Genomic DNA, 11,841 nt, shown 5'->3' with positions numbered 1-11,841 from the left:
TAGTGCTAGCTATCCAGGCTATGCAAAGCGACCCAAAGTTACGCCTTCGAGTTGCTGCTAGGATCTATTCTGTGGACCACCGCAAGCTAGGTCGTCATCTAGAAGGTGTACCTTCACGACGCGATATCCAAGCCAACTCACGGAAATTAACTAACCTAGAGGAGTCCGTCCTTGTTCAGTATATACTCGACCTAGCTGCCAAAGGGTTTCCTCCTCGGCTGTCTGTTGTTGAAGATATGGCAAGTCGACTACTTGCAACATGCGACGCGTCACGCGTTGGGTCGCGTTGGGCTTCAAACTTTGTTAAGCGGCGTGTAGAGCTCCAGACACGCTTTCAGCGCAAATACGACTACCAGAGGGCTAAGTGCGAAGATCCAGAAGTTATTAATGGCTGGTTTGAGCTTGTGCGTAACACAATTGCGAAATATGGTATCGATGAAGCAGATATCTACAACTTTGATGAGACTGGGTTTATGATGGGCGTTATCTCAACTGCTATGGTTGTAACAAGCTCAGACGGGCGGGCAAAAGCAAAGAAGGTACAGCCTGGTAATCGGGAATGGGTTACAGTAATCCAAGGCGTTAGTTCTCAAGGTTGGGCAGTACCACCATTTATCATTGTTGCAGGCAAAAACCACCTTACATCTTGGTATGAGAATAGTGGATTTTCAAGCGATTGGGTGATTTCTGTTACTGAAAATGGCTGGACTACAAACGAGAGAGGCATGGATTGGATTCAGCACTTTGAGAAGCATACAAAGGCCCGGAGTGTTGGTGGTTATCGCTTGTTAGTCCTTGATGGTCATGAGAGCCACCACTCAGATGAGTTTGAGGAGTACTGCAAGGAACACAACATTATTACGCTTTGTATGCCTGCTCACTCTTCTCATCTACTCCAGCCACTTGATGTTGGCTGTTTCGGCCCGTTAAAGCAGGCCTATGGTCGGCAAATTGAAGATATGATGCAGGCTCATATTTCTCATATTACAAAGGATGACTTCTTTCCTGCCTTCCACACTGCATTTAACACTACAATGACGGAAAGTAACATTTGAGGCGGGTTCCGAGGGGCAGGGCTTCTTCCATTTGACCCTGAGAGAGTGATATCTACACTTGATCTTAAGTTAAGGACACCAACGCCTCCAAGCTCCCGCCCAGGTACTGCTCAACCTTGGGTTTCTCAGACACCAAACAACCCAATTGAAGCTATGTCACAGTCTACATTTATTAAAACTCGGATTTCACGCCATCAAAATAGCTCTCCAACCTCAATCTATGCAGCTGTTGACCAGTTTACAAAGGGTGCATCGCAAATAATGCATCAATTAGCACTGCTAAAGGGAGAGAACCAAAACCTACGACAGGCAAATGAAGTACTAAGCAAGCGCCGGAGAGCTAGGAAAACATGACTACAGCAAGGAGGATCACTTAGTCAACAAGGGGCGCAAGAGCTACAGGATGAGAGGGATGTTGTGCAGCAGGTAGAGCAGGAAATAAGGGCAAGCCGTGGTCGGAAGCCAAGGGAAGAAACCCGTGCCCGTCGCTGTGGCAAGTGTGGTGAGACTGGGCACAATGCGCGCACGTGTCAGATTGTAATAGACACCTCTGAGGAAGAGGACTCCGAGTAGTTTCAATTGATTTCTAATGTTGTGGTAGATTTATCGCAATGTTTGTCGTGAGGGTAGATAATTTTGGCGCTTTCGCTTGTTTGGCGCTTTCGCTATACATGTACGTTATTTAGAAACCTGTTTTGTTGAAGTTATAGATATCCTCGTCTTAGCTCCTGTATTTTGCAACCGTATTTTGTACAGGCTGAAACCAGTTTTGAATAATTGTAGGATTTTCACATTTAGCCCATTGGTAATCGTATTTATGGTTGTACTTTGATTAGAGGGAGTTGTGACATTTTATAAACTTATAGAATGTCACAAGTACTATAGGATCTAGGGTCTACGTATCAACTGTAGAAAGGCACTGGCATTTATAGGCCCCTTGACTTCGTTGAAATGCTTCAATGATATTAGATTGCTAAGAGAGTGTCTTAATGGCTTGTACAAAAGGAATGGCAATTGAATGAGCATCTAATAGATGTGTAGTTACAACTGCAGTACCAGAAGTTTCTTGATACTCCTTTCAGCAGTACTTACAACGCCAAACAGCCTTTCCATATCTATTAACATAGGCTGTATCACGGTGCTCAGGTGTATGGTCCTAGATTTTTGATGTACATGGACGTTTTCAGCTTTTAAGAGATGAAGAGGACTGTGTAGGCGCGTCGCTTTGAGTATCAAATGTCTCAAACTGAGAACTATCAACATCTAACAATAAACTAGACTGTTGTAATGCCATTTTGCAAAGAATAAAGCTATAGATCATGAAGATGAAGAGTTTTCACTATATGGTACTCATATATTAGGCCAATAAAATTGCCTAATCAGGTAATTCAAACTGCAGTTTAAACTGCAGTTTCAACTGCCAAGAACTAACTACGAACTGTACGGCATAATCTGTAAACCAACTGCCAAGAACTGCATAATATCAGCCCTGCAAACCTAGGGAGGTCGGAGTCAGTATCCTGCTGATCTAGGGGTGTGTGGCCACGTCTAGGTATTGTAGTGAGTTGTGTCTTGTGGTCGGAGCCACTGTGCATGTCAAGGCAGACAGTGGACTGTGCGAAAGGGATGTTAGAGAAAGTTGTTAAGAACATGGCCTGCAGGTTGGAACTCCTAGGGTGCCGATGAAGTCCATGCCGCTCTCGCTAGCCCATCTTGCAAGTTCTGCACCTTGGTGTACTGACTGTACTCCTGGTTCAAACATGTCGTGCTAGGCATTGAAGTCGCCTCTAATAAGGCAGTTTGGTACTAGATGTGTAACGTAGTTGAGCACCTGTGGCTAGAGGGGTTGTCTGTAGACATTGAGAATCGCAAAGCCATTGTAAGGATGCCTTCTCGTCTTTCACTCTAAGGAGCAGACTCTGAGTAGCTGCGGGTCACGTGTGATCATTTGGGCGGGCTAACCGAGTCGGAGGGGTTTCGGGTACTTGAGGGAAATGACTCATGGGGTTCCCCCTTCATCTTTTTTGTATCCTTCGTAGTAGACTTATAGGATAGCATCCGTTTAGCCTCCGACTTGCACTCTCATATGCTACTACTGTGAGCTGGGTGCCCTGTGTCCTTACAGCCATTGATGTCTATCCATAGCATGTCCTGGCTTTCCATAGGGCGGCGTTGTTGGGTCATGAGGCCAGCTATGAGTAAGAACAGGTTTAGAGAAGCCGGAAGTGAACATGATGATGCGCATAAGTGCAGTTCGCTTTAGGTCAATGTCATGACACTCCTTCAATATTTGTATGACCCTTCGATTTGCTTTAGTCTCTAGTACTTATTTCACTATGTCATTCACTTCACCTGCTTCGCTCACTTCGCTCACTTCGCTTCACTTGCTGACCTAGATCAGCCCAAATGTTGACTACTGGCTTAGGCTCTCTTGTTATTGGCTCGCTTCACTAGGGCTCGCTTAGCTAGGGTTCGGTTAATTAGTGCCTTCGCTTATTTGGCACTAGGGATTTTTACTGTTATATAAGCACTTATTGCTCATGTCTCTTATTGATCTTTAGCTAGCAAATTATACACTACTTGGCCTTCTTGCAATTCCTCCTGCTTCGACTTACTTTGCATTCCCTTACTTCGAGTCTAACCACTTGGCCAACCTGTTAGTCTCACCACTTGACCCCTGTGGTATAAAGTATATGCTTTGGAGCCTGAACTACTATACCTTGTCCTACTGCTTCGAGTATCGAAGTCTTCACATTATACTTCAGATACTTCTGCAGACTCGAAGGTCAGCCTCAGTTTGAACTGTCCTTACAGTCAAGCACTGGTCTCACCCTGTTTTATATTTGAGAATAAAAGATAAAAGTAGCACGTAGAAAAGAGCCCAAATTTGTTTCTTATACCGGCCAAACTAGCTTATTGCAAAATCTATAAGAATTATGTTTTTTTCTCCATCTATTTTCTTGTTTTTCTGATCTGTAAAGCATTACTCTCTTATACTTCCAATAACAATACATAAGAAAATAATGTCGTTATGGGAAGTTATTGCAAAGCGTGATCAGAGACTGCTAGAAAGGAAATCTTTAGATTATCAACTGCATGGATTTAGATCTAGGAACAAGTCTGATAAAAGGAATAAGATAGAGCAGCAGATCTTCGATCTCGATAAAGAGATTCTCAAAGACAATTCAGAGATACAGAGATTAGAGAGAGAAAGTAATGCTTCTTAAAACGATGATGTCGCTGCTGCGCAGAAGGCCAAAGATAAAGCAGATGTAGAAAAGCAGGCCTTAGATGTCGCGGAAGAAGAAGCAGCAAAAAAGGCAGCAGAAGAGAAGGCAGCAAAAGAAGGAGCAGAGAAGCAGGCCTCAGATGCCGTGGAAGAAGAAGCAGCAAAAAAGGCCACAGAAGAGAAGGCAGCAAAAGAAGCTGCAGAGAAGGAAAATACACAGAAGACTGCAGAATAAGAAGCAGCAAAAAAGGCCGCAGAAGAGAAGGCAGCAAAAGAAGCCGCAGAAGAAAAAGCAGCCGCAGAGTCGCCACCTGACGACGATATAGTTAATAGACTTTGAAATGGTCTGACTATCAGCAAATTAAAGGAGGATATTTCCATATCAGTAGAATTTTTTTTGTCAAAACATCAGCATGTTGTTGGCTACAAGAATGGGTTTGGAACCCCAGTTATTATTCTTGACAAACAATTTCCCCCAGCAAGAATTTTCAGAATAAGAAGGGACATTGGACATGACAAGAGTAGTCCCAACATTATGCTGCGGAGATGTGGGGGAGAGCTAAAACCTAACTCTGAGGTGAAATGGGGGGTTGACGACCTTGCTGCTGTTAAACTGATTGCAATAGATGTCCCACTTGATTATACTTCATCTCCGGCAAACCTGGTCAAGCTAATTCCTAGGATGATAGGTACAGAAAAGGATGAATTCAAAGCAAATAATTGGAAAACTCTGACACAGCCGGATGTACAACTCTACTGCGAATGGGAGGAACTGTTAATATTAGAAAATGGTGAAAAGGTCTTATGTGGAAGAAGAATGCGGATAGTTACTTGCTTTATGTCACCACATTGGTCGAAGGTTGGTATCAAAAGGTTTCTGGTGGGGCAGTATGTAGACGAACCAATACCAAACACCTGCTGAGGGTGAAAAAATAATCGTCGTGACCAAACTTTTCGCTTCGCTCAAGGTTGGAGTAAGCAATACGCGGCTGCCCAACCTGAGAGGAAGCAATATGCGGCTCGTCGGAACGTGCGTCTGTTCACCGCCACTCCTCAACAAAACCTCTACCATAGTTGTCCATAGTATTTAGATAGTAATTATATGCAATTCATTTAATGGAAGGGACTCCTCTATCAAATGCTCATGAGTGGCTCCTAGAGAACCCCTCTGAAACAGCAACTACTACCAGTCAGATTTTCAAAGTGCCTAAATCAACGATACAGTTAAGTATCAGCCGACTAGCCTAGCAGCTCCTATCCAAGGGTGCTAGAATAAGCTACTCTCTACTGTGTAGACAGAGGCCATAAAGAAATGGATCCTTAAGCAGTATTACCTAGGGCTTAGAGCAACTAGGAATATGATATTTACTGCTGTCTATAAGCTGTAGAGCCCACAGCTGCCCCCGTCACAAAGCTATCTTACAAAATTTATACAGAATGAGCTTAAGGAATATTACTTTATTACGAAGCTAATTGCGTAGTAGTGTACGAAGGCTCAAGATGAGCCTATAGTTCTAAAGTGGTTTCAAGAGTACGGCTAGTTTATACTAGAGCGTGGTATAAAATCAGAGTCAATCTAGAATATAGATGAAACTGGCTTCTAGGTTAGGATTCTAGGTAGAGAATGTGTGATTGTGCCACAAGCCGTAAAGGAGCTCTACATCCTAAGCCCTAAAAATCATATGTCTATTACTATACTTAAGGCTGTGTCTACAACTGGAAAAGTCATACCGCCTATACTTATCATTCCGGGCAAAATACACATGGATTCTTAGTACTACGCCAACCTTTAAGGCACAGAGCTCATCATGCTCTCTAACACTGGATTTTCAAACAGCTAGCTTGCCTTACGGTAGCTAGAGCACTTTATAGAGCATACTCCCTCTAAGGAAATGAAAGTTCTACTACTTAACTCTTATATAAGCCATATAAGTGATGATTTCATCATTATGGCAGAAAAACCAATATTATCATATATACATTCCTATCCCATCTTACTCATATTTTACAGCTACTAGATGTAAGGATCTTCTAGCTGTATAAGCACTAGCATAGAGAGGATATGCTTGCTGCCATACATGATATGGATGTTACATATAACCTATCGTCCTTTATGAGGGATCTTACCAAAATGCAGTTATAGACTTTTAAGGAGTCTACAATTATATCAGCTTTCTAGAAAGCAGGAATTTAGCTAGTAATCTACGTTATAGCTCTCGCAAAGCTATGTATGTACTTCCAGCCTGCTCCTATGCCTACACCTACACCTCTACCTATACGGGTTTCTATACCAAAACCCTCCACTTTTAGGGGGGTTAAAGAGGGGCTATAGTACTAGAAATAACAGGTTCTAGAGGGTTTTAGTAGCCCCTTAAGGGAGAGCTATAGGCATTGGCTCTAGGTTGAGGAGTCAAAGAAGCGGTCGAGCTGAAGCTAGTCTCGCCTTTAGTTTGGAGGTAAGCTTATAGCAGCTCACGCTTACGAGCTTCGGGCCTAGAAAGCTGAGCTAGCAGCTTAGAAGCTTGAGGCCAAGTGGGTTGGAGTAGCCTGCTAGGCTGCCAACTAGGCCTAAAAGCAGCTTCGCTAGGCAGGAATTGAGGCCTAGAAGAAAGAGCGCCTCTGAAAGAAGAGGGTAGCAGCTCTTCAGAAAGCTAGCCCCCAATCCTCTAGAGTTTGAGGACCTAATTCCTAACCCAGAAGCAGTGTTGAAAATCGTCGCCTTCTGCTAATTCATCCACATTTTGTACCCATTTAGTCACCTCGTAGTTGGCTCCTCTGCTAAGCCTGGTATAGGAACCGGCAAGGAAGAAGTTGATTTGTACGATTGCCTCCACAGCTGCCCTACCCGAGATTTAGCTCTCTCAATCCATTCTGTGTTGTCTTCCCAAGTCTTCTCCATGTATGCCCACTTGAAAGAAGGGTTTAAGACTGTGGCTGCTAAATAGACTGGAGAGTCTTCTGTCAATTTATAGTAGTCAGCCAGTTTGGCCCAAGCAGTCTCCATCATCGTAGCCAAGTGGGGGATGGCCCCTGGCGGCCTCGATGTGGTGTAGGAGATAATTGTTATGGCTAAGTGCTAGTGTTATGGCTAGCACTTACGGCGGCAACCTCACGTGATGGATAACATTGGATATCATGGATATTATGTTATCCATGTTATCCACAGCGATCCACGGAATGTCATATGATGGATAACATTGGATATCTTGGATATTATGTTATCCATATTATCCACAGCGATCCACAGAATGTCATGTGATGGATAACACTGGATATCTTGGATATTATGTTATCCATGTTATCCACGGATATCCCTTTGGCACGACGCCACTATATAAGTAGATAGGAGCTTCGTGCTCAACTCAATATAGTATTCTTTACAATACTGTAACGTATTACTTAGAAAGCCTTTGTGTTTAATCCCCTGCCTCCTCTGTCAAGTCAACCTTATGCAGGAAACCTCTGTGTCTTCTATCGTTTAGAAGTCAGCGTTACACTTTGAGCACCACTTCTACGAGGTACCAGCTTATACACAAAGCAACATGTTGGCTGTAGAATCCAAGGGAAAGGTCAGGGCTGCCACAGCTGCGTAGACCTTTGGTTCCTTAACCCTTCCAATTGGCCTTTGGGCGGGTGCAGTCTCCCTAGACTCAGTGGAAGCTGTGTCCTCCTCGTGTCCTTCCAGACGGGGGTCCTCCCACTCGTCCTCGATGTCTTGGTGTCGCCTTTTTGTAAGGATGCCTTCTCATCTCTCACTCTAAGGAGCAGACTCTGAGTAGCTGCGGCTCACGTGTGATCATTTGGGCGGGATAACCGAGTCGGATGGGTTTCGGGTACTGGAGGGAAATGACTCACGAGGTTCCCCCTGGTCACGTGTGATCATTGGGGTGGGCTGACCGAGTCGGATGGGTTTCGGGTACTTAAGGGAATTGACTCACGGGGTTCCCCCTTCATCTTTTTTGTATCCTTCATAGTAGACCTATAGGATAGCATCCGTTTAGCCTCCGACTTGCACTCTCATATGCTATTACTGTGAGCTGGGTGCCCTGTGTCCTTACACTTTTATGACGACTTTTTTCTTGAATTTGGGCTTGCTTCCTTGCAAAGTCCTGTAGGGCCTCAGGGTAGGCGTTGTAATTGTCACCGTGCGATCCTCGGAATACTTCTAGGGCTTCCTTCATTGTGTTGAAGTAGGCCCTCTCTTCTTCCACTCGCTTCTGAAGGTCGGCCAGCTTCGAGGCCATATTCCCACCTTGGTCGGCCACCAAGTCGTCGATTTCTTGGGTCGTAGGTCCTGGAGCTACCTCGGTGGCCTCGGTGGCTGGTGTCGCTCCCCCCGAGGTCGCTCGAGTAATCCGTCTTTCCAAACTTGCCATCCTGACCCAGTAGGCTGGATATGGGTAGAGTCAATAGAATTGTAACGTGTAAGCCCAAGGTCTCACAGGAGTCCAGGGAACCAGGTCAAGAGGCAGGAAAGGGGTATCGTATTCGTAAGGACAATAGGTCTACATAAGTACAGCGACTATTGACTGGAGGCCTTCTTCCGAGGCCTCCAACCCCTTTTATCTATGCACCTTGTGCCCTACTTTACCGAGCCCTATGGGCCCCTAATGAAAGGGACCTCACGTGGTGGCACGTGATGGCCTTCCTTACAACAAGCTACCAAAAAGGGATGTGAGGCGATCGACGAACAGGCCCCACGTCTCAAGTCACAAGCCTATCGTGTAGCTCGAGATCGTATTCTGAAGGAGCGTGATTTACTATTTCGACGAAAGCTTGCTGGTAAATTCACTCGATCAATCGACAAGGCTCTGCCGCGGGATCACATGGCAAAGATCTATAAGATACTGGATAGACAGGATACAGCCATCCTAGTAGAACTAAGAACAGGTCACGTTGGATTAAACGATTACATGGCCCGAGTTCATAGGGCTGACTCGGTCGCATGTTCATGTGGAGCTGAGGCTGAAACGGTATCGCACTTTCTATTCCACTGCCCGTTGTGGCATAGCCCGAGACAAGAATTGCAACAAGTGTTTGGCGATCGACGAAGTGATCTGTCGTACGCATTAGGGGGATGGAGTGGACGCATCGAGAGACGAACTGGAAAGCATGTTGATGGCAACCGGGATCAATGGAAGCCAGAAATTATGGCGATCAAAGCTGTTATACAGTTTGTGAAGGCAACCGGAAGACTTCAACCACAGCAACGTATTGATATGGAAGACGAAGGAGGACAGAGGGGCAGCTCGGGATGAGGGTGGACGAGAAGGCGTCGGAGAAGAAGGCAGCAATGCTGGAAATCTCAGGCTCGATCATTTGCGACTGAGGAGTTTTTAAGCTCGGAAGCGATGGCCAACACTTTGAACAATTAGGATAGCTTATAGCATATAGCGAGAAGCTTTACAAATAAACTTAACTTGACTTAAGTTATGACAGTAGAACGTAGGGAAACAACAGTAGATCAGCGCTCCTGATAGTCCAAACAGTCAGTCGGTCTGTCATGGGCAGACTGGACTGTTGGTCTGTTCGTTATCGTCAGACCAGACGGACTGTTGGTCCGTACGTCGTCATCAGATCAGACTGCAGTCTGGACTGTAGTCTGGACTATTAGTCTAAATCACAACATATGACTTGTAGCCTTTGCTATCAACGATTCTACCTCCAAGCTCCCCTATGTCATCTCCACTGTGTCTGATCCCCCACCGCTCTCATCGCGCCCCAATGCATCAGAGTGGTTGGACCCAGCAGCCGCATCGACATAGCGACACTAGACTCTGCAATTAGCTGACGGTAGTCCTCATGAAGCAGAAAACTCACATCTGATGGGACTATCAAGGCGCTGCTGTCCCAGGAACGTAGACATTCTACGAGATTTAAAGTTTCAGCGTCCATAGCTCCTCGCTGATCGGTTACCGTAAGTTTTTATTTCGAGAAGAGTCGCTGTCCCAGAAGACATGGCTGCAATAGAAAGAATGTCAAGGGCCATCAATGACAAGCTAGGGAATCGTTTACGCTGGGCCAGCTCCAGCCACCATTTCAGCGGGTCTGGCGTCATCACAACAGGCTCACGGCAGTACACTTCGTACTTGTCAAGGGCGAGAGTGAGGGCGAGGGTGAGGCGAGGGTGAGGGCGAGGGCGAGAATGGGAGAGAGGGTAGGAGTGGGAGCGAAGAAGTGATAATTTCATAGAATGGCTTAATTATGTACCTTTACATACAAATTACTATAGAGAGGTACTTACGGTCGCAATTGTGACGAGCCGCGTATTGCTTCCTCTCGAGTTGGGCAGCCGCGTATTGCTTTTGAAGAAGAGGAAGAAGAGGAAGAAGAGGAAGAAGAGGAAGAAGAGGAAGAAACAGAGCAGGAGCGTCAAGAAAAACTCATTCGCGAAATCGAAGGCCAATACTGAGCTAAATACAAGGTATTGCTAAACGCTAGATTAACTCGGAAACAAAAAAATGCTATAATAAAGAAATTCAATGGCGTTTACGGCACAATTTGATAGTAAGACTTTGTTTTTGGTTTCATGTTTGCAGTTTTCAGGGTAGCACAAATAATCATAATAATCATGACTAACTTATGCGCTTTGTAAATAATCATGATTATGATTACGACGACCTAATAATCATGATTATAATTGGTTTTCTAACCGTGGCAGTTTTAATGAGCTTAGTTTATCCTTTCTGCTTTGTTTCAGTCCAATCATCCATACTCTTTCAATCCGCTAGGTTTCCATTATTTCGTTTTAAATCTGTCATTAACCCCCTTACTTGGATAAGTCGTCGAAGCTTCTGGCAATTTTTGGTCATACCCTGCCATTGCCGTGCCATTACGATTTTAAGTCTAGACTTCTGCTATGATACTATATTACCTAAATATAGCATGCGACCATTAATTAGCACGGCATACGCCTTGTGATATCGTCCATGCTGAGTCAATCAGAGTGCTTTGCTCCTAGGATTGCATTATGTCGGCACACTACGTTAAATCTACTGCTTCGGACATAGTAAACGTGCCATTTGTAAGCACGCATCCCCTAAGCATTCTCCGAACCACGCTAACTTCCCCTAGAGCCACGAGACCTGCCGTCAGACCTTTTCGCAGAGCAGCAACCTTCAGACACGCAATATGCGTCATACTAACGATCGCCCTTACGGCTGTGTCCTGTGCAGCGAGCAGTTCGCATCAGTGAGCAGTCTACGCGTTCACAAAAACACACACAACGGTATAAAGGAGTTGAAGCGCAACCTTGACCATTGCAATGAGCGTTTCAGATATCCTGGTGACCTCAAGAATCACCAAAATAAACGCCATACCAACTCGGTACGCAATCTAATGGTTAACAATACGAACTATGACGGGGGTAAGGGGCATGAAAAGGGCGGGTATAAATATGAAGAGGGGCAAACACACGCATTTGCGGATAGGATGTGCGTAGAAGTAAGTTGAAAACCTTGCTTCTGATACCCTATTTTAGCAGCTAACATTTACGAAATAGGATTGGGATTTGACTTTGTCTACAGCAACGAAACATATAACCCCCCTTCAAGAAAC

General features: G+C 44.9%; 3 protein-coding genes across 3 annotated transcripts; 2 read left to right on the top strand and 1 right to left on the bottom strand.

Moving 5' to 3' along the window:
* Positions 1-4,078: 4,078 nt before the first annotated feature.
* Positions 4,079-4,519, top strand: VC83_03592 (uncharacterized protein; the record flags this gene model as incomplete). Its single annotated transcript, XM_024467238.1, has 2 exons — positions 4,079-4,268; positions 4,317-4,519. The coding sequence occupies 2 exons, from the start codon at positions 4,079-4,081 to the stop codon at positions 4,517-4,519; spliced, it is 393 nt and encodes a 130-aa protein (XP_024325725.1).
* A 3,075-nt stretch (positions 4,520-7,594) lies between these two features.
* Positions 7,595-8,878, bottom strand: VC83_03591 (uncharacterized protein). Its single transcript, XM_024467237.1, has 3 exons — positions 8,343-8,878; positions 8,223-8,263; positions 7,595-7,755 (listed from the first exon to the last, which is right to left on the bottom strand). The coding sequence occupies exons 1-3, from the start codon at positions 8,658-8,660 to the stop codon at positions 7,701-7,703; spliced, it is 414 nt and encodes a 137-aa protein (XP_024325728.1). The 5' UTR covers positions 8,661-8,878; the 3' UTR covers positions 7,595-7,700.
* An 871-nt stretch (positions 8,879-9,749) lies between these two features.
* Positions 9,750-10,696, top strand: VC83_03590 (uncharacterized protein; the record flags this gene model as incomplete). The annotated part of the gene is made up of 2 exons (XM_024467236.1): positions 9,750-10,400; positions 10,517-10,696. Exons 1-2 carry the CDS (start codon positions 10,242-10,244, stop codon positions 10,694-10,696), a joined length of 339 nt encoding a protein of 112 aa, XP_024325727.1. The 5' UTR covers positions 9,750-10,241.
* Between the last annotated feature and the right edge of the window lie 1,145 nt (positions 10,697-11,841).

The sequence above is a fragment of the Pseudogymnoascus destructans genome (assembly GCF_001641265.1).
Source record: "Pseudogymnoascus destructans isolate 20631-21 unplaced genomic scaffold scaffold_6, whole genome shotgun sequence".
NCBI lineage: Eukaryota > Fungi > Ascomycota > Leotiomycetes > Thelebolales > Thelebolaceae > Pseudogymnoascus > Pseudogymnoascus destructans.
The sequence above is the reverse complement of the archived record's forward strand: the minus strand, read 5'-3'. Positions and strand labels throughout refer to the sequence as shown.